We start from the raw sequence: 22,833 nt of genomic DNA on the forward strand, positions 1-22,833 counted from the left end.
TGGTTATTTACCAGGCTTTACCTACATCAGCCTTGACTGAACACTCTTATTGGGGGTGGGGTGGGGAGGTGCCCTACACATCTACAAGTAACACTAAGTAGAAGCTTGTAAAGCTTCTTCAAGAATGTAGTTTCTGAGTTGTGGAATTTAAATATGTTGTAATGGACAGCCTGTTCATTGCCATCCATTTTCAAATAATGATAAAATTCAAAAGTACTAAAATGTTTTCATAATTTACGAACCTCAAGCAAATATTGTACTGGAAAATCAATAAAGAGAACATGAAGAAAACAGAGTTCTTCATTAGCATTTAACTTGGTAAAACATGAATACCCAATTTTTCTAATTCCTGGGCCCATAGCAGATTGGAAGTAACCCAAAGGAAAAAAAATGATAGGGTGAAGCTGTTTCTGTCTATCTCTTTTAAAATACTCTGCAGAGGACTCAGAGAAAAGACAAACAAACCCTCCTTGCAGAGACTTTTGGTCACTGCGCTCCACTTTAAATAATGTTTTTAGCATAGCATGGATAGCTTTTATATCCTAAGGGTAGGTCTATTGTGACCAAAATCACAAGAACACATTTTAGAGCATCTAACAATGTTTAACAATATAACTCCTTTTTGAACTTATATAAATGCCCAGTCCCTAATTAGAACACATTTCTAATTATGGGGAAACCCATTTTTTTCTCAAGCAGTTGCTTAGAAGATGTTATGATTCTGCAGATGTTCTGAATACAGATTTAGAGCCACCAGATAACATAAACAAAGAAAAAAAAAATCAAACCTAAGTCAATTCAAATAACATTGAAATAATATAATAGCAAGACAACTTTATACTTTGCCTGAAACCATTTCATTTACATGCAAAAGAAATCATTCCTACTAAGGAAAAAATAATCCAAATCTACATGAACCAGATTCTCTTCCCAGCTAGAATATTAATTTTTCAATCTGTTGTCTATTATTTTTTTATTATTGAAATTATGTACACTATTAACATTAGGCTATATTTTATAGTATATACTGTTTTAGGCATCCAGGGATGGATATTTTAAAATCTCTTTCTCTTGTAAATGATCACGAAGGAAATATAAAAACAGTACGAAGTTGACCTATTAATTCCTTTTAAATGTCTTGACTGATGCATATCTACAAAATTTCTTCTTCTCAGTCTTTTAATTTTTCAGATTACATATCTTTATTTTTCCATGTGGGAAATTACCTAGGCAAATGGATCACCTTTACTTAAAATCATGCCAGCTGAGTTAATGCAAAATTTCAGTTTTTCTTAGGGCAAATAAAAGAACAAGAGATGCAGTTAATAGGCCTGAACTTCACTACCCAGCAGTGAGTTGGTGACTAGAAAACACCATTATCTCTTTGGGACCACTGATATATTAGTACTCTAGTTTTTTGGCAAAATAGTCAAAAACAAACAAAACAATCTAATTTACAATCTAATTTAAACAATTTACAACAGTAATTTTAGGATGATATGCAACAGTCACCAACCTGTAACATTCATTCTAGTTATTCTTTATTATCAGGTAATGATGTCTTAGTAATTAAAAGAGAGCAAGAGGTAGAGAGAGAGAGAGAGAGAGAGAGAGACAGAGAGACAGGGAGGGAAAAGAAAGGGAGAAGCCCTTTGAAGCAATCTAGAGTTAGTATTTTTTTTAAAAGGTTTAGGCATTGCTAGAACTAAGTTAATTTTTAAGTTTTACTAAATTATTTCAAAACTATATAGGATCAGAGTCATCTTATGAATTTTTGAAATATTAAAGATCCATTTATGTATATCTGTCCATCTAGTATTACTTAAAACCAATTTTTTAAAAATCAACAAACTTTGAAAGAAGATTAATTAAGCTTACTTATCCATCAAGTCCTCTCTATAACATGATTGATGACACCATAAAGAAAGCAATACATTCAATAGAATAAATTTTTAAATCAGGCAGTCCTTGGCAACTTTTGGTGAAATCTTTCAGCCATACTTTGATGAGACCCATCTAATTTTAGGTAGGTATAAAAAATTATGATATCAAATTATATATAAATGTAAATGAGACTGTAACTCAAATGTTTTCTAACTCAAATATTTGTAGTTTTATAATTTTTAATATATTGTCTATTTGACTTTTTTGAATAATGATTAGCAACTTTGAATGATAAATTGAATATTTTCCATGTATTTTAATTTATGCCTAGCTAAACATATTTTTTATAATGCCAGATATACACATATATGTTATTTTATAATTTGTGAAAGACACAAATTTGCAACAATCTATCTTTCAATATAGGATTGGTGGTACATTAATGGCAGGGAAAACACTGCAACCATAGAAAGAAGCTATTGATCTGGAAGGCTGTTCACAATGTACTATTAAGTTAGTAAGGTAAGTTGCTGAAAAATGTGTGGTGTTCCCATATCTGTAAATAAACAAAACCCTTTGTTATTATATATATGTATTAGTATATGAGTAAATGTGTAGAAGGATAAACATACATATATACCCACATACCTCTATATTTAATACACTGAGCATGTTTTACTTTTGTAATTTTAAATATCATTTAAAAATATATTGAAGATAATAATTAATCTTTAAAAAAAACAGGAAGAAGAAAAGAAAAAGAAATACCTAAATCCCGGCTAGTTTGCTCTAACCGTCAGGATGGTGAATTCTACCTTTACTGGCTTTAGATTTAAGGGAGGCACGTGGCACAAATTGCCAAGACAAGAACCACGGTTTGAGGATAAATTTAGTTACATCAATACAATCAGATGCAAATACATTTTATTTGTAAGGGATTGTTCCTTACAACATAATTCCTTACTTAAGAGCATTTCAAGAACATTGAAATAGGAAAAAAAATTCCTGATTTCCTGATATACAAATGTTCTCTACCTGCACCATTGCACACAAAAAACTGCTGATGTTTGTGATAATGGTGTGATTTGGAGTAATTGTTATATATCAGCATTTTGCAATTATCACTACAGGTATTGAAATCTGTTAATTTCTCAGAACACACACAGGATGCTGTTAGATTCTGATTAAATATTTAGCAGTCTTCTAATTTAATGAGTCCAGAGTCATTGAGAGCAAATTCATACAAAAATAAAAAAGGGTGACCTTCAGTTGTATACACGTAGAGTAACACATTGCAAATTGTTGATGATCTGTGAATTAGCATCAGAATATTTTAAATGCAAAAATTAGCACAGTTTATATTTGAATTTAAAAATCTCAGACCATTACTCCCTTCACACATTCACACATACTAAAACATACCCTTCCTCCTTCTTGGTAAGATGGCTTCATCTAAAACTTCAGAGAAAATACAGAACATTAAACAGAAACTCCCTCAGCCTTTATCTATTCATCTATCTGAATCTTCTCTACCCTCTATTTCTCTCTCCTGATAAAATGATGACAGGTGTCTTTTTGTCTGCAAGTCTAATCCTTTCACATTTCCTTTGCCTCCTAATTCTTCTAGATTTTTCAGGAAATTCCTGTAATCGATGATCTCTCTCTCCTGTGTCTCTACCCTTTCACTCTCTATAAGGCCTTCCACAACAGACTGAAATTTCATCTATCTTTAATATATCTTTCTCTTGATATTATTCCCTCTCCAACTATTTCCCTAACTCTCTCCTTTTCTTCAAGTGTAAATTTCTCAAAATACATCAACACTAGTTCTCTGTATTTCACACTTCCTATTCATTTTTATTCCACCTGTATATGGAGAGACTTCCATAGCTGCACATTAAATTTCCTACTTAACATCACTTGGATCTACCAAAATCACCCCAAATTCAACCCATCCAAAAATACATTCATGAGTTTATCGCCACCACACTGTGCCACATATAAGTTAATGTTACCAACATCCATCCAACTTTCCAAGTCAGAAACCTAGTAATAATTATGAAGAGTTTCTTCTCTTAATTACTTCATATCTAGTTAATTACCAAACCCAGTAAAAAATTTTAAATTCTAAATAATTGTTGAATCTTCTCACTTCTCTCCATCTTCATCCAACTTCCAATTCCCTGCTTATTCATATCCAATAGCTTCAGCTTCCCACTCCCATTCATTGTAATTTTTATGGCACTACCTCCAGAACTTTTATTTCAAGTACACTACTTTCAGGCTAGCAGCTTCTCTTTTTTTAGTCCACCTAGGCTGTTATCTATACTTCAACAATATTTGATAATATTGGGAACTTCAGGCCATTGACCCTAATGTGTTTTCATTGTACATTCAGCCTCCCTTGTGTGCCGACTTCCCTCATTACTCAACTTAAATTTTATGACCTTTGCTATTATCATTTCTTTTTCATATAGCCTTAATTCATTGGTCTCTACCTCCTGGCTCTAGTAGATACCTGGCAAAACTCCAATCCTGGGTAAACACAAATTTCCAAGTACCCATGCCTACATGATCTAAACAATCATAACATGGCTGAATAAAACACGGCAAAGGGATCATTCTAATTTATACTATACATCTAGTATGAGCTCCTTCTATCTTTAGTGGACTATCAAATCTTCTCTTTCTTAAAAATTCCAATATTGCCTCCCCTACACTAATCTAAAATGATGACCTCATCTTATGTTTCATTTAAAAAGATGATAGGTTGTGAATTGCCCCATCTTCTTACCAGCAAATCCACGGTCTACCTGCCTATTTGCCTATAATCTCTAAACTTCTTCCAGTTACAATGGATGCACAGTTCCTGCTCCTTTCTATGGCCAACTTCTCCATTTGCATACTGAATTCCATCCCTTCTGATAACTAAAGAAAATTTTGCCTGCAGTTGTTCATTATCTCCTGAAATATTTTTTTGAATCATTCCCATCATCTTACAAATATGTTATAATGTTTCCCAACTTAAGAAAAACAAATAAACAAAAAAAACTTTCTCTTGATCTCATATTCTCTATTTGCAGCAAACACCTTTTGAAAGCTTTCTCTGTACAAGTTGTCTCTATTTCTGTCTCCCAGCCTCTTCTTGAGCCATTTCAAGTCTTAATCCATTTTGTCGCCACCACTCCAATGGAAACTGCTCTAATCTTCTCAAGTTTCACCCATAACCTCCATCTTGTCAGATAAGATGGTCAATACTTCTTCTCTATCAGCATTAGTCTTAGTCTCACTCCCCTTCACCTAGTAACTTTCTTCACTTGGCTTCCAGAATTCATTTTTTTCCTGGTTTTCCTCCTACCCTCAATTTCTCTGTCTTAATCTCCATTGTTATATTATATCTTTCTCCTCTCTTCTGTCCCTTAAATGATGGAATATCCTAAGGCTCATTGCTAAGTTTTCATTCCCATCTGCACAGTCTGCCTGTGCAATCTCATCCAATGTTATGGATTTAAATATGATTGATGATTCAGACCCCTCTCTTGAGCTCCAGAGTGTTACAACTATCTGCCCATGCAAAATCTTCACTCAGATTTCAAGTAAGCATCTCAAGCTTATCACACCCCAAACAGAATTTTTTATTTTCCCCATAAAATTTGTTCCACTTCTTCTTGAGTCTTTGTCTCAGCTTATGACATCACCTCTCACCCAGTTAACTCAGATCAAAAACCCAGGTGTCATCTGTAATATTTTTCTATTTTACCATCCCAACATCATCCAATCCATTTACAATTTTCCTCATAGTAAATAAAAATGCAAATAATTATAAAATGATATTAAATATTTTACATCTTTTACTGCACTGTACATTTTATATTAGGGATTGTGTTAATTTTTGTTTTTTTTTTCATTCTCTCCTCAGTGCTTGACGTGTAGTAATTATAATGACTATTTACTGGCTGGTTATTGTTAAGTAGCATATATAGAAGAGTGGGTTTTTTCTTGTTTTATCATTTCAAAAAACAAATAAAATATGGTATGTTTGATTGTATCAATAGTGGGAAGACTTTTTCTTAGCAGAAGTCACTTTTTACCTTATCAAATAGAATCAAATGATACACAATCTAGGGATTCATGCTTTACATTTTATGCTCATTATGACTTTCAATCAACTTTGCCCCATCCCACAAATCTTACAGTATAAACTAGAGAGGAAAATCTAAAGGAAAAGCCTGCCAAAGCCCAGCACTGTATTGTCTGCTATTTTATTGCTGAGTGTCCATAAAGCTTGGATTCTTGTCTCCACCTTTGGTAAGGGAGTCTGGGGGTGGCAGCATTAATGGAATTAGTGTCAGGTCTGATGGAAGCAGTTCTCATATGGAACCACAGTACTTTTACCAAATCCATATAGAATTTATAAATAACTGCCACTATAGAAAAGATTAAAAAAAAAAACACTTCACCTATGTTTATTCATAAATGTCTTAGATTTGTCACTAATGTATTAATATATAAAAAAGTAAAAATATATTTGTATTATGTTACCATCCTACATGAGTATATGCTTAGAACATGGGAAATATTGATATATTCTCACCAAGCAGTGCCAGGTGTCTTGTTAGACTAAAATATGCTGTGTGAGGACAAGCATTATAAAATGCTATGCGTCGGAGGAAGGCTAAATAGGTAAAAGTCAGGACTAAGGGAAAGACAATGGGTGAAACTATTTTAGTAGGCTATAAAATATTCCATCAGCCTCACTATAGGAATAACTCTTAACTGTTCTTCCACTTGGGAACCAATCTAGTAGAAAGAAGGAAATGTGGTTTTTAGAATCAATCACACACAATTGAGCTCAAATCTTTGCTCTTCCACTTACCAGCCAAGTGATTTTTTGTACATTGCTTAATTACTCTGAACCTGTTTCATCTGTTAAATGATAATGGTGATAACTATTTTATATCATGAAAGTTAAATGTGATAGTGTAGTGCATCTGATAGACATATATTAGATTTTTTTTTTTTAAAGGATGGCAAAAAACAAGCTCTAAGAGATTTTGGAAAAAGTAACGCTATTCTAAGAAAGAAATAAGAACTGGTGTTTTGATTTTTCCGTTGTTCCTTTCTTTCTTAGTGCACAGAACAATGGTGGCATTTACTCTGGGATTTGAACTTGGGATTTGAACACTAGGATTTGGGATCCAGAGGTTCAAGAAACAAACAACTTTGGAAACAGATTTTGCTGTTTTCATTTAAAAAATCGTTGTTGTTTTTTTTTCCCCTTCAACAAGTAAACTTTTTATGGTAAGGGGTTTTGTTATTGCTGCTTTATTTTTAATTCTACTAAAAGTAACTATAATTATTCCATAAATGACTCAAGCATATGGAATGCTTTACTCTGGGCAGAGGAATAGAATGCTATAAAAACTGCAATGGCTACAGGCATTCAGTGTTTACTAGAGGTGGGTTTCCCTTTCCTGATCATTCTTTCGTTGGTTATGAGTTATTGTGAAATTACTAAAATGAAATTATATCATTTTTGGTTTGAGGGGGGATGGTAGCAAAGAATGAAATCACTGTGAGGAATTTCGTTGGTAAATCAAAGCGCTCTCTGTTAATTGGCTCCTGCCTACGTAAATAGTATAAAACATAATTGTATGTTTATGAAAGAATGATTAGTTAGGGAATGTGCTGAGGTTAATAAGAAAAAATCATGAAGAGAGCAATTTAAGTTAATATCTACATATCATTTTACGTAACCACATCACAGAACGGGGTCCCAGTTAATTAGATTCCTTTAGTTAAATAGGAAATGTAAAAAAAGAAAAGATACTAGGGTCTAATCCACTGTATGCCTGAGTTATATGGGAGAATAATTTTGACTCTTTTCTGAATAGACATATATATATATATGTCAGGCATAAAAATAGAAACTTTGACCTATACCTAAGAAATATTTCTGCTTAAGTATTGTTCATTTATGACATAAAAATTGAAACAATATTTTAATAGAAATATTGGCTACAAGATGCAATTTTAAGAGAGTCTTTGCAATATAATTCCATGTCTCTGAGTGATTTTCAATTTAAAAAGTAGACAATATTCAGAATTCTGAATGCAGACCCAGATGATCATATTTTAGTCTTCTCTTGTAAAAGTTTATAAAATCTGTGGGCACATATCAATCTACAGATATATGCAATGGGTACAGGCAAACAGATGTTTCTCCTTGGCTCTGCCTGACTCATCCCATCTGCAACCTATCAAAGATGGTAAAATAAATACCCTTTTGTGAACATGAAAAACCGTTCCCTCCATCATTCTTATTGTGCTCAAAACTGTTACCAAAATATTCATAGGAAAAAGGCCTACTACCTCTCCATCTAGATATCACATTCTAGAATCAAAATCTGTGACCTCCAAGGTGAGGAGGTAAGAAAAAAAATTAGTTTCTGTTTATATTAAATTTTTATTCTATCCCTTTAAATACCTACCATAAATTCTATTTATATAACTGCATAGATGAGTGTGTGATGAAAGGTTTTCATTGGTAAGAGTATTCCAAGTTTTATAACAGCTCTAGAGTAGTGTTGTGCAACAGATATCTAATGCAAGCAAATGGTTATTTAAAATATTCTAGTAGATGTATTCTTAAGAGATGAAATTAATTATGATAAAATTTTATTTAACCCGTATGTCCAAAATTATTAGCATTTCAACATGTAATCAATGCAAAATTTTAATGAGATATTTTACATTCCTTCATACAATGTCTTTAAAATCTGCTGTACCTTTTACAATTACAGCACATCTCAATTTGTTTTAACCATATTTAAAGTGCTCAATGAGCACATGTGGCTTATGGTTACCATATTGAACCAGGCAGGTCTAGAGCACTCTTGGGGAAGACTCACCAGTCTGATAAATAAATGGAAAGGCAATAAACTTGGAGTTAACATCAGGGCAGTTTGATCCTAATTATACTATGAGTTACTGCTCACAAATGGAGTATTGAACACTTGGAGCCAATGTGTACATTGAGACCTTACCTTATAGAAAATAATTATACAAAAGAACCCTGGTTTTAAATGTACAAAAGAACGCTGGTTTTAGTTCTAAGACAATACTTTAATTGCTTGCTTTTGGCTCTTTTTCAGACAAACAAGCAATAAATTATTTGAAGGTAGCAAGACAAATTTCTCTCAGACTTAAAGGTGTTCTTATATGGCAAAGTTGCATAGGACACAGAAAATAAAGTTCCTTTCTTGCAGGACAAGAAGAAATAAGAAAGGGAGCATTGAAAGTGCTATGGTAGGTAAAGTAGGCAGAATTCAAAGATGGCCCACGGGATTCCAGCCTGTAGTGTATAAACATACATTCACCCAGTTATTCAATCAAATACTATTCTGGGTGGGCTATAAAAGGATTTTGCAGATGTAATTAAGGTCCCAAATTACTTGACCTTAAGGCAGGGAGACAATCAGGTGGGCTTGATCTAATCAAGGTGACTTTGAATTTAGGTCTAGAGGTCAGAGAGGTTAAAAATTAAAAGATTCAATAATGAGAAAACTGGCACACTGTTGCTGTCTTTGAAGAGGGAACAGGCTACATGACAAGGAATGCCCAAGGCAAAGAATAAGCAATGAAACAAGAGCCACAGCCCTATAACTGCAAGGACCCAGATTCTGCCAACCACCTGAGTAAACTTGGAAAAGGACTCCAAGCTCTGGGTGAGAACATAGCCTAGACAGCACCTTGGTTTCAGCCTGGTGACATCCTAAGGAGAGAACCCAGCCATGTCTATACTTTTTTTTTTTTTTAACATCTTTATTGGAGTATAATTGCTTTACAGTGGTGTGTTAGTTTCTGCTTTATAACAGTGAACCAGCTATACATATACATATATCCCCATATCTCCTCCCTCTTGCGTCTCCCTCCCACCCTCCCTATCCCACCCCTCTAGGTGGTCACAGAGCACCGAGCTGATCTCCCTGTGCTATGCGGCTGCTTCCCACTAGCTATCTATTTTACATTTGGTAGTGTATATATGTCCATGCCACTCTCTCACTTCATCTCAGCTTACCCTTCCCCCTCCCCGTGTCCTCAAGTCCATTCTCTACGTCTGGGTCTTTATTCCTGTCTTACCTCTAGGTTCTTCAGAACCTTTTTTTTTTTGGATTCCATATATATGTGTTAGCATATGGTATTTGTTTTTCTCTTTCTGACTTACTTCACTCTGTATAACAGTCTCTAGGTCCATCCACCTCACTACCCTCAGAATGGGAGAAAATATTTGCAAACGAAGCAACTGACAAAGGATTAATCTCCAAAATATACAAGCAGCTCATGCAGCTCAATATCAAAAAAAACAAACAACCCAATCCAAAAATGGGCAGAAGACCTAAATAGACATGCCTGTACTTTTACCTATAGAACCATGTTTTTGTTTGTATTTCTGTTTTTAAGCTGCTAAGTTTATGGTAATTTTTTATATGGTAATAAAAGACTTATATAGCAGTTGAACAATTCATTCACTTTCATCCCTATTCACAAAGTTTTTTTTTTTAATCCTTACCATTTTAGTTATCAAATATATAATCCAGATTTACAATGTTTTGAATTTCAAAATAGGGCTTGAGGGCAAACTCTGATAGTTTTAGATGCTAAATTCACTAATACCTTCACACTGGAGAAGTTTAATACATTCACTGTTATATAATTATTCTGATGTTTTTTTTCTATAAAACACTGAAATCATTTCACACACATACTAAGCATGATTTTAAGGATTAAATACCAGGAGTAGGTAAATGATCAAAGATATATGCTATATGTGGTAACCCTCATCATTCTATAGCATATTAAATTCCAAGATATTCAAACAATAGTATTTGGGTGCTGACTAGATGAGAAGGCATTACCTTAGGACTTCCAATAATTTACTGATAACTTTTGTGTCAGATGTTAGTAAGGGACCAGGTCAAATGCCATTTTTTACAATATATACAAACATATATATATATATATATATATATATATATATATATATATATATATATATAACTAGTTGTTTAACATATTTACATCTTAGTCATTTGAAAGCATGAAGTAATTTTTCTTTATTAGGAATTACTTGTTCATTTTGCCATATCTCTTAGTTTTTCACTTCCTTTGTACCTTGTCAATGTATTTCTATATAAACCAGCTACAGAAATGTTTGCAATGGGTTTATATTTTTAGTTGGTTGCAATTTAGACAGCTCTTAGTCTGAAAGATATTAGAAATAAAATATTATGAAATAAAATTCAATATTCTAGTCTACTAAAATCCCAAATAAAAATCCTGAGTAATATCGATGACATACTTATACCTCTAAATTGTACTCTATAAGAAAACAATACCAGGGGTTGAATATTGGAAAAACACATGTAAAGTACTTTTAAAACTGTAAATATCTGTCTAAAGAAAGGAGCCGAGGCTTCAGGAATATCTTTCATTTTCTTGCTTCCATTTTTAATAAAACGCATTGGATTGTCAGTAACGAATTTCAGTGAAGCTTAAGATATTCTGAGATAACTGACTGAAGGCAGTGCTGACATCATTCCAGATCAGAAATTAATAATTACAAACACCATAATTTCTATGCTGTAGCAAGAGATGCTTATGGGAAAGAGTGAAAAAGTATTCATAATGGGTCCCTCGATCCACTGAATTTTTGCTCTGACCCTTAACTAGTATAATAAACATCTTCCCAGTTCAATAATGCTATCTTTAGATTTTCTATTACAGTTCTAAAGTCAATGCTCTTAAAATCTCTTTTGACTTTCAACCGTAACTATGACTTCTGGTCACATTTTTACAGTCAGTGGTTTTGAGTTTAATATTAATGTTTCTATATCTGTAAAAGCTTTGTAACAATGTGTGGGCATTTAGATATCATTAGAAAAGCCACTCATGCAACCTTGTGCCACTAAATACTTTTGTTTAAAATAACCACTTGAACTGTATGAACAGGAATTAACAACAACTGATCTGAGATGTTTTACTCTTGCCTTATGCTTCTTTGACAATTTTGGTATTTTATGAGTACTGGGAAGTGTGGGACCCAAATCAGCTGGAAAAGAAGAAATTCACACCCTCTCCTTCACCTCTTTGAATGCTCTTTAATTCAAAAGTAAATTTAATGTCTAGAACATGGTGGACAAAGATTAGACTTATAATAAAAAGCCTGTGTACTTTTATTTATTGTACTTAGGGATCATAACACAACTGCCACTCAAATAAGGTAACTATCTACAGGCAACTTTGACCGTTCGATTTGGACATAAGAATTAAGTTCCTTGGGGGCAAAACAAAGAAAAAGGATTGTGTCATTTGTGCAAGTGGTGCCAACAATATCACATCGTCTCTCTCATATATCACACAGGGGTCACACTGCTAAAGAATAAGCCGTTATGTGACCTCTCAGGTAATAACCACTATATCGTAAAGTAAAAGTGTGACACAGGCATTAAAATGCGACAGGAATATAAAACGTTTCAAATATCTGGCTATATGAGATTTAGGGAGTTAAACTAAGTTCAATTACCTTATTTCATATTGTGAAGCATTTAGGATAATTGAGTTGAAACAAACAGCCAGATAAAAATGCTTGAACATATATCTAGTAGTTGTTATAATTTCTGTCACAAATTCAATAAAAATTATTAGTTTACAGTCTGAATTGCTAGCTAACAAAAAAAATGCTTTACCAAATAGAGACTTTGCTTGTTGAGATGAACAAGTTTAGTCTCTAATGGAGTAAGAATTTTAAAAAAGGTTTGGATATATGTTTGACAAAGAAACTAAAATAGAATAGAATCTAATACATTGTTTATCAGAATCTATATGAAAACAGCATATATGCAAGCTAAAATAAATAGCATACAAAAAAGAATAATAATAATAATATTAATAATAAACTTTTTGAACATATTTCTTCATACGATCCTTGATGGAGAAGGAAGAGCATCAAAGCTAAATGCTATTTTTAAGGCATTTATTTCAGATAAGGAAAGAATGGAGACGTTTCAAAATATCAAGTATTATTTTCACTATAAGTAGCATATTCTAGGAGACTACAGGTAAAAAAAAAGTTCTATACTATCCTATCCAATCTTCCTGGAAGAAATTCCAGCAGCAGCCTGTAAGGCAAATCGAGTGTGGAAAACCAATTCACAAATTGCAGGCTCGGGAAAGAATAACACTGCTTAGAAAATGAAAGTCGATCAAGATTGGAAACATTTCACCTGTTTTCATTTAAATCTTCAATTTCTTTTCCTGCTGGTTTAGGAAATAGAATATAGCATAATGGGGCAGTAGGGAGTATGAACTCTAAATATCTTGAAATGGCCACATTGACATGCTCAATGTAATTTTCTGTAACTAAAAAAAAAACTAGGCTTTGGATAATCTCCCAGTTAAAGCATGGTTTATGAAACTTAAAACATTATTTTATATCATGTTTTTGTCCTCCTATTATGCAAGTTTTATTTTAATCAATTCAGACAGAAGCTTAAAGAAAACTGTGATGGAATTTAAAAATGGAAAATGATCTGAATATTACTAGACTAGTCACCTGCTTTCAATTGAATATATACCCACCCCATTTCAGAGAGGTAAGCATTTACTGCAATACTAAGGACCGGAAAAAGGAGGTACCTGTTACATTTACTTCTTACCCAATCCATGTCAAAATGCTCTATGGTCATAAATACTTTTCCAAAGTGTCCAAGCTAAATCTTTAATGTAAATTCCAAATTGCCTTATAAACAGCCTCTGGCAAGTCAATCAAATCTAACAAGTCAATACAATTGAAGAACAGAGGCACATTGCTTTAAATTTAAGTTCAAAACAGGTATTAATTAAGGACATCTAGAGTTTTCTGAAAGGAACAATTAGCTACCTACTACCAATTCTTTGAGATCATTATACTTAGAAGTGTGATATAAAATTCAGGTACTTAAAACCTGAGAAATTTTGATATGTTAATTCCATAGCCATTGAACTATTGGATTAATGCCCTGATATAAAATACTAATAGAACACAATATCATGAGACTTTTAAAAAGACTGTTTTGCTAACATTTCAACTAGAGTCATAAATATCACCAGTGAACATATACTAGATAATGGCTCCTTTGCATTATCTCATTTAATCTTCACACCAATTTTATGAGGTATAAGGATTCTCATTTTAAGTATTACCATTATTGTCCCCATTTTACAGATAAAAAATATTGTAGAGTCAACACTTGAACTCAGGCTTTCACATTCAAGAACCTCTGCTCTTTACCTGTACAAAGGCCTACAGGTGATTTTTCACTGGAATGATGGGCTGAACTATACAATCTATATATTGCTACTGGTCACAGTCACCTATTTATGACAAAACTCATCTGAATTAGGTGTATTAGTCTGAGACTATAGGGAATGGCCTGGGAATCTATGCAAGCAAGAGGACTGAAAATTCCCAAACCACTTTTGTTTAAATGTTGTAAATATTAAATCTATAAGATACACTATGATTTTGAGTTATATAACCTCAATTACTATCATTGAAAACCACAAGTCACCCATCACTATGGTTTTAACTCTTTCTCTGTCTCTGCATATGCCTCTGCCTATGACCTACTGCCATTGGTACCAGTGGCCCTCGCTATGACAGTGATTCTCAAGATGAAGAAAGAAATGTCCTCCCTTCCTTCAAAGGACTATCAAAGAGGTATAGGGACACATCAAAGCTCCCTGGGTGACTCTGAGAGACTTCCCTCCCCCTAGAGGGGTATGTTCCTCCATCCTCAACATTTAAAATATTTGATATCTAGAGAAATAATAAGTAATAGCATTTATTGAGTGATTTATTTAAACCAGGCATTGTTTTATAGACTCATTCAATCTTCATAGCCAATTTATGAATAATATTAATATTCCTATTGTATAATGAAGAAAGTGAAGCTCAGATAATATAAGGAACTTCCCTAAGGTCACACATCTAAAAAATGGTAGAACCTGACTTTGAACTCAGAAAATTGAATTCCAAAGATAGCACACTTAACCACCATACTACATCACCTCTTGTTAATTGGCTGTGATAATTTCTAAAAAATCATCAAAACGAATGTGAAAACATGCTTCAAAGTGATAGTACAGTGACTCAACCAAAGGCTCAAGGAGGAAAAAATATTTCATGTATATAGGAAAATATAAAATAGACGCTGGCTTATAAAACTGCAGTTTGAGCCTTAGATTCTCTTTCCCTCCCTCTTTCTCTCTCTGTCTCTCTCTTATTGATTTTTTTTCCCCACAATTTGACCTTGTTCTGAACAACTGTACTAACTGGTCTTGATTGTGCCCAAATGCCAAAGTGCCACTGTTGTATAAGTCACTTAACTCTATCACATTATATTTTTTTTTAGAGCTGAATTGTTCTATTTACTTCATTAAAATAATTTGTTAATAAGACATATCACTCATTTGACTGTTTTAAAAACATTTAAAGGCAAAATACCATATAACTGAAAAAAAACTACAACTAAATTACATGACTTAGATGAATCTCATAAATATAATATTTAGCAAAAGAAGCCAGATGTAAAGAGGACATAGTGTATGATTCAATTTATACAAAGTAGAAAAACAGGCAAACTGACCTATGTTGTTAGCATTCAGGGCAGTTGTTACCCTCAGAATGGAGCACAAGAAGCGTTTCTGGTTCTGATACTATTCTGTTTCTTGATCTGGCTGATGATTACATAAATGTTTCATTTGGAGAAATTCACTGAGCTTTACACTTAGGTTTATGTATTTTTACACTATATATGTTATATTTCAATCAAAACTTTACATGAAAAGGCAGCTTTATCCAAAACAGTTGCTTTGCTAATTGTAATTTAGTACTACTTTCTCTCTTCCGAAAGATACAATTAATTTGTTTCATAAAGAAAGCTAACAATATTTCCACATAACATTGTAAAGTTACTATATTCCTAAATATGAGATGTTTTAAAAGTCAAATTTATTGAGGTATAATTTATATACAGTACAATATATTTTTTAACTGAATGACCATTTTTGACAAGCCCATACATTTGTGCAACCATCACCGCTATCAAGATACAGAACAGTTCCACCATGTCCCCAAATTTCCTTATGACCTTTTGTAGTCCAACTCATCTCCCACCTCCCAGTTCCTGGCAATACTGATCGACATCTGTCTCCATAGTTCTTCCTTTCCAAGAATGCCTTATAAATGGAATCCTATACTATGTATTCTTTTAAGTCTAGCTTCTTTCATTTAGCTTAATGTTTTTATTTTTTAATAGATCTGTATTGGAGTATAATTGCTTCATAATACTGTGTTAGTTAATGCTGCATAACAAAGTGAATCAGCCATATGCATACACATGTCCCCATATTCCCTCCCTCTTGAGCCTCCTGCCCATCCTCCCTATCCCACCCCTCTAGGTTGTGGCAAAGCAGCAAGCTGATCTCCTGTGCCATGCTGCTGCTTCCCGCTGGCTAAATATTTTACATGGTAGTGTATATATGTCGCTGCTACTATCACTTCGCCCCAGCTTTGCCCTCCCACCCCATGTCCTCAAGTCCATTTTCTATGTCTACCTCTTTTTTCCTGCCCTGCAACTAGGTTCATCAGTACCATTTTTTTTTTTTTAGATTCCATACATATGTGTTAGCATACAGTATTTGTTTTTCTCTTTCTGACTTACTTCACTCTGTATGACAAACTCTAGGTCCATCCACCTCACTACAAATAACTCAATTTCATTTCTTTTTATGGCTGAGTAGTATTCCATTGTATATATGTTCCACATCTTCTTTATCCATTCATCTGTCGATGGACATTTAGGTTGGTACCATGTCCTGGCTATTGTAAATAGTGCTGCAATGAACATTGTGGTACATGTCTCTTTTTGAATTATGGTTTTCTCAGTGTATATGCCCAGTAGTGGGATTGCTGGGTCATATCGTAGTTCTATTTTTCCTTTTTTAAGGAACCTCCATACTCTTTCCCATAGTGGTTGCATCAATTTACATTCCCACTTATTTTTATATTCTTCCTAACCTATCTGTTAGTTTCCTGGTCTAATTTTATTTTTTACTTTGTTACTGCTTTTTGTTTTTTTTTTCTTTTGCTGCCTCAGGCGGCTTGTGGGATATTGGTTCAAGAGCCCAGGGTCAGGCCGAAGTTCCTGCACTGGAAGCTCCGAGTCCAAATGACTGGCCTCACAGAGAACCTCAGACCCCAGGGAATATTCATCGGAGTGAGGTCCCACGGATTTACTCATCTCAGCACCAAGACCCAGCTCTACCCAATAGCCTACAAACCCCAGTGTTGGAAGCCTCAGGCCAAACAACCAGTACGACAGGAACACAATCTCACTCGTTAAAAAAAAAAAAAAATGAGATGGCAAAAAAATATGTCACAGATGAAGGAGCAAGGTAAAAACCTATAAGCCCAAATAAATGAAGAGGAAATAGGCAATCTACCTGAAAAAGAATTCAGAGTAATGATAGTAAAGAAGATCCAGAATCTTGGAAATGGAATGGAGGCACGGATTGAGAAAATACAAGAAATGTTTAACAAAGATCTAGATGAATTACAGAACAAACAAACAGAGATGAACAACACAATAACAGAAATGAAAAATACACTAGAAGGAATCAATAACAAAATAACTGAGGCAGAAGAATTAATAAGTGAGCTGGAAGACAAAATGGTGAAAATAACTGCCGAGGAGCAGAATAAAGAAAAAAGAATGAAAAGAATTGAAGACAATCTCAGGGACCTCTGGGACAACACTAAACGCACCAACATTCGAATTATAGGGGTCCCAGAAGAAGAAGAGAAAAAGAAAGGGTCTGAGAAAATAGTTGAAGAGATTATAGTGGAAAATTTCCCTAACATGGGAAAGGAAATAGTCACCCAAGTCCAGGAAGCACAGAGAGTCCCATACAGATAAACCCTAGGAAAAACACACCACGACACATATTAATCAAACTAACAAAAATTAAATTCAAAGAAAAAATATTAAAAGCAGCAAGGGAAAAACAAAAAAATAACATACAAAGGAATCCCCGTAAGGTTATCAGCTGATTTTTCAGCAGAAACTCTGCAAGCCAAAAGGGAGTGGCAGGATATAATTAAAGTGATGAAAGGGAAAAACCTACAATCAAGATTACTCTAACCAGCAAGGATCTCATTCAGATTCAGTGAAGAAGTCAAAAGCTTTTCAGACAAGTAAAAGCTAAGAGAATTCAGCACCACCAAACCAGCTTTACAACAAATGCTAAAGAAACTTCTCTAGGTAGGAAACACAAGAGAAGAAAAAGACCCACAAAAACAAACCCAGAACAATTAAGAAAATGGTAAGAGGAACATACATATCGATAATAACTGATCGATAATAACTAATCCATTTAAATGTAAATGGATTAAATGCCCCAACCAAAAGACACAGACTGGTTGAATGGATACAAAAACAAGACCCATATATATGCTGTCTACAAGAGACCCACTTCACACCTAGGGACACATACAGACTGAAAGTGAGGGGATGGAGAAAGATATTCCATGCAAATGGAAATCAAAAGAAAGCTGGAGTAGCAAAATTGTATCAGGTAAAATGGAGTTTAAAATAAAGACTGTTACAAGAGATAAGGAGGGACACTACATAATGATCAAAGGATCAATCCAAGAAGAAGATATAACAATTATAGATGTTTATGCACCCAACATAGGAGCATCTCAATACATAAGGCAAATGCTAACAACCATGAAAGGAGAAATCGACAGTAACGCAATAATAGTAGGGGACTTTAACACACCACTTACACCAAAGGACAGATCATCCAAACAGAAAATTAATAAGGAAACACAAGCTTTAAATGACACAATAGACCAGATAGATCTAACTGATATTTATAGAACATTCCACCCAAAAGCAGCAGAATACACTTTCTTCTCAAGTGCACATGGAACATTCTCCAGGATAGATCACATCTTGGGTCACAAATTAAGCCTTGGAAAATTTAAGAAAATTGATATTGTATCAAGCATCTTTTCTGCCCACAACACTATGAGATTGGAAACCAATTACAGGAAAAAAAAAAACTGTAAAAACACAAATACATGGGGGCTAAACAGTGTGCTACTAAATAACCAAGAGATCACTGAAGAAATCAAAGAAGAATTAAAAAAATACACAGAAACAAATGACAATGAAAATATGATGGCCCAAAACCTATGGGACACAGCAAAAGCAGTTCTAAGGGGAAGTTTATAGCAATACAATCTCACATCAAGAAACAAGAAAAATCTCAAATAAACAATCTAACACTACACTTAGCTTAATGTTTTTGAGATCCATCCATGTTTTGTGTATGTCAGCAGTTTGTTCCTTTCTGTTGTTGAGTAATGTTACAATGTATAGATATACCACAATTAAAAAACATCTGAGTAATTTCCAGGTTCTGGTGATTTTGAATAAAACCACTACAAACATTTATGTATAGGTTTTTGTATAAACATGAGTGAAATATTTTGTTTTTTAATTCTAACTTGTACTTTCACCTGCACAAAATATTTTCTACACTGCCTTTAGTCTTTGGTAATTCTTATGCCTAGGGAATATACCAACCAGTTCAAAATAACATAAAATCAGAAATTGAACCAAGTAAAAAACACCTTACAAAAATAGATCAACTTCCGCAAATTACACTCTTAAAATTATTTTTTGCAATCATCTACATAATTAAGAACATAAAGACTATTAAAGTTCTAGATTAATATTTAAAATATTGTTTAAATTGTACAAAATTAAAAATCAATGATATTACTAATTTGGATTCTACAATCATAATGAATAAAGGAAGAAGAGGTAAGAAATGTGGCTTGAAAAGTAAAGGGTTATACGCCTCTTTCAAAACTCCCTGATTTAACATATTATAAATTTCACCCAACTGGTTAGTACTTTTTTATCCGTGATAACTGGGAAAGGATTTGAGTGACAAAATGGAAACATGGTAGATGTTACCTAGCATGTTGTGGTAAAGTGGAATGGCCCGTCCAAAGGTAGTAAATGCAGTCATGACTAGTGGGACCGCTACACCTGCAGGCAATTACAGAACAGAAAACATCATTCTCCATTCACAGTGGCATGCACACACATGCACCAGTGCTCACACATGGAGCCTTGGAGGAAGAACATGGGAAGCAAGCACACCAAGTACCTATCCATCAGGCCGATGCAGTCTTCAATACTTGAGCCTATGCACCTGCAGAAGATCCAAATTTTAAAAATACAAGGAAAGAAAAATTAGTCATTTAAAAAAATAATATATAAGACAAATACCGATTGTGTCAAACTCTTAATTATAGTTATTAGACAATTTTTGAATATCATGAATTTAAAGCTAGTGAGAAGGTTACTATACTTGATGGATACCCAGAAATAAATTGTAAATAGTACACAAATGGAATGCAAAGAAACAAGTCCACAGTAAAGGAAATTGTACTCTGTTTCTGTGGATAATTTCCAAGCACATATTGCTCATTTCTAATACTTTAAATTCATTTGAATCATTTGTGATATTATGTCTTGATGAGTAACTTGATATTTCAATGGCTATAATTGGTTTCATGTATACAGTTTCTTCTAAAAGGCTTTAAGCTGAAGTAAAAAACAAAATCAATAAAAAAGAAAACATGAGCTATTCAATATAATATAATAACCTGATGCTTAATACCCATTATTAAAGATTGATTTTAGCAGAAAATGAGTTAACGTGCTTTAACGTTATTCTCATGGATACTTTACACAATCACATTATTTCATGCCTTGGTTGTGACTGTCTTTAAAACATACTTATCTTTAAACATGAATTCATTTAACAAGCAAATTAATTGGTTTCACCATACTGCAGTTTATCTTGATACTTGCTTTTAAAAAAGCAGTGCCATAACAGTCAAGTGAAAACAGGTTTTTAAACTGCCATAATATTTAACTCAAACAATAAAAAATAAATAAATACTCCCCAAGGAAATGAATAAATTGAGACTCAGGTAAGCAAAGAATCCACAGAGGTTAACATTTAAGTAAAATTATATAAGTACACAGAATTCTGATTTTGAAGTATTATAGAAATATTATTTCTTCCATCTGCCAATAAATTTGAATTGTATTTCTTTCCCTCTTCTCTCATTAAAGACATATAGCTCCAGTATATTATCAAGATTCCTTGTACAGCTATGATTTATTGAACTGTCTAATTCTTCTGGTAATATTTTTTCCAAATTCTAATTTCTAAAACTGAAAAAGAAGTTGAAGTTAAAATCATTATGTAATGAAGTAATAAGGTGCTCATGTATAAGGCCAGACTGTCCATTATATCTTTAGAAAACTCTGTAACACATAAATAAATATGACTATGTATAATAATAATTAAGTCACTATTTTCCTCCTTCATCAGTATCAGTTATAATATTCCTACTAGGTGGAAAATTATTTTTCTTTTGAGGATTGGCTTTGAGTGGCTTAGAAAAAAAATTAATGTACAGAAATACATGAAATATGCTGTGAAAAATTCTTTCAAAAAAAAAGCAAATAAGAAATAAAAATTAAAATAAAAATATAGAGCACATAGCATTGAATTGGTTCCAAAATTCATAATCAAAACCATTTCTAAAAATAAAAAAACAATTAGTATAAAAGTTTGCAAATTGTCTTATATGGTTTTCTTCTATTCCAAAGGACCTATTTTTTTTCTAGTTTCCAATTATACCTTCTTCAAAATTTTTTTTAAAATACAGTAGTGCCATTTTTGTAAAATTAATAGTCTACTTCTTACTTCCAAATGATAATCTGAAAGCTATGGCTAGTTTGTAATCTGTATTTACTATAACCTTTGAAAGATAAAAATATTTGAAAGTAAGCTTTAACTTGAGGGGAAAGTTAAAGAGTGAATAATGAAAGATCTTCATTCATCCATTAAAAAAAAAAAAAAAACTGTGTCACATGCCTGCTAACTGTTCCTACTATTCTAGGAGCTGGGGGGAGAAAAAAGATGAATTAGACACTTTTCCTATTCTTAATGAGCTCAAACTTTAATGAAGGAGACAGATGCATAAACATATGTGTATTGTACAATATGATAAATATAATGAGGAACACGAACGAGTGACTTAGGAGAGTGTGGAGGAGGGACACACAGTTTCAGAAGGTTGTGGTCACGCTCGGAGAAGTTAGAAAACTGAAGTTCAGAGTTCAGAGTCCTGATAACCAGGATTGGGGTGGCAATAATTTCTAAGGGGTAAGAAACAGCAGGAGCAAAATCATCAATCTGAGGAAGGGTAGAGAGTATATGAACAGCTACAAATAATTCTGAATAGTTAGAGAACAACATATGAGGCAACAGGAAGAAGGAAAAAAAGAAGCTAGATCATTAGAAAGGAACCAGAACTTGAAGACTGTCTGCTTAAGAACAAACTTAATGGGAAACCACTGCAGGGTTTTAAAGAAGTTGTGAAATTGCTAGATTTGTGTTATACATTGATCTCTTTGCCCACTGAAGGCTAGTCAGCTGGGAGCCAGACAGATTCCTTTGGAACAGAGACTGTTTTAGTCTCTGTAAGAGATGATGAAGGATTAAACTAGGGAAACGGTAACTAGGATAGAGTTACCTTAAATCCACCTAGAGTTGGATTTAAGGAATACCTTGAAACGTATGCGGAAAAAAAACAAAACGAAACAGTAGTTGGTGGCTGATTTGATGATGGAAGGGGAAAGATCAGAGGAGCTAAAGATAACTCATACTTCTAACTTTGAGAATAGTGGTACCATCAGTGAGATAATGCAAGAGGAGGAACACCTTCCTCTGTGTGTGTGTGTTCCG

At 33.4% G+C, this 22,833-nt stretch overlaps 1 protein-coding gene across 2 annotated transcripts in view; it reads right to left on the reverse strand.

Annotated features, from left to right (window-relative positions):
- The window catches only part of ERBB4 (erb-b2 receptor tyrosine kinase 4), a 1,149,217-nt gene that overhangs the window by 250,942 nt on the left and 875,442 nt on the right, over positions 1–22,833 (reverse strand). For both annotated transcript variants that reach the window (XM_007187864.2, XM_007187863.2), the window contains exon 16: positions 20,173–20,217. In XM_007187864.2, the coding sequence (XP_007187926.2) occupies positions 20,173–20,217 (45 nt within the window). The remainder of the gene's footprint in view (positions 1–20,172; positions 20,218–22,833) is intronic.

The sequence above is a fragment of the Balaenoptera acutorostrata genome, chromosome 8 (genome assembly GCF_949987535.1).
Source record: "Balaenoptera acutorostrata chromosome 8, mBalAcu1.1, whole genome shotgun sequence".
NCBI classification, from domain to species: Eukaryota; Metazoa; Chordata; class Mammalia; order Artiodactyla; family Balaenopteridae; genus Balaenoptera; species Balaenoptera acutorostrata.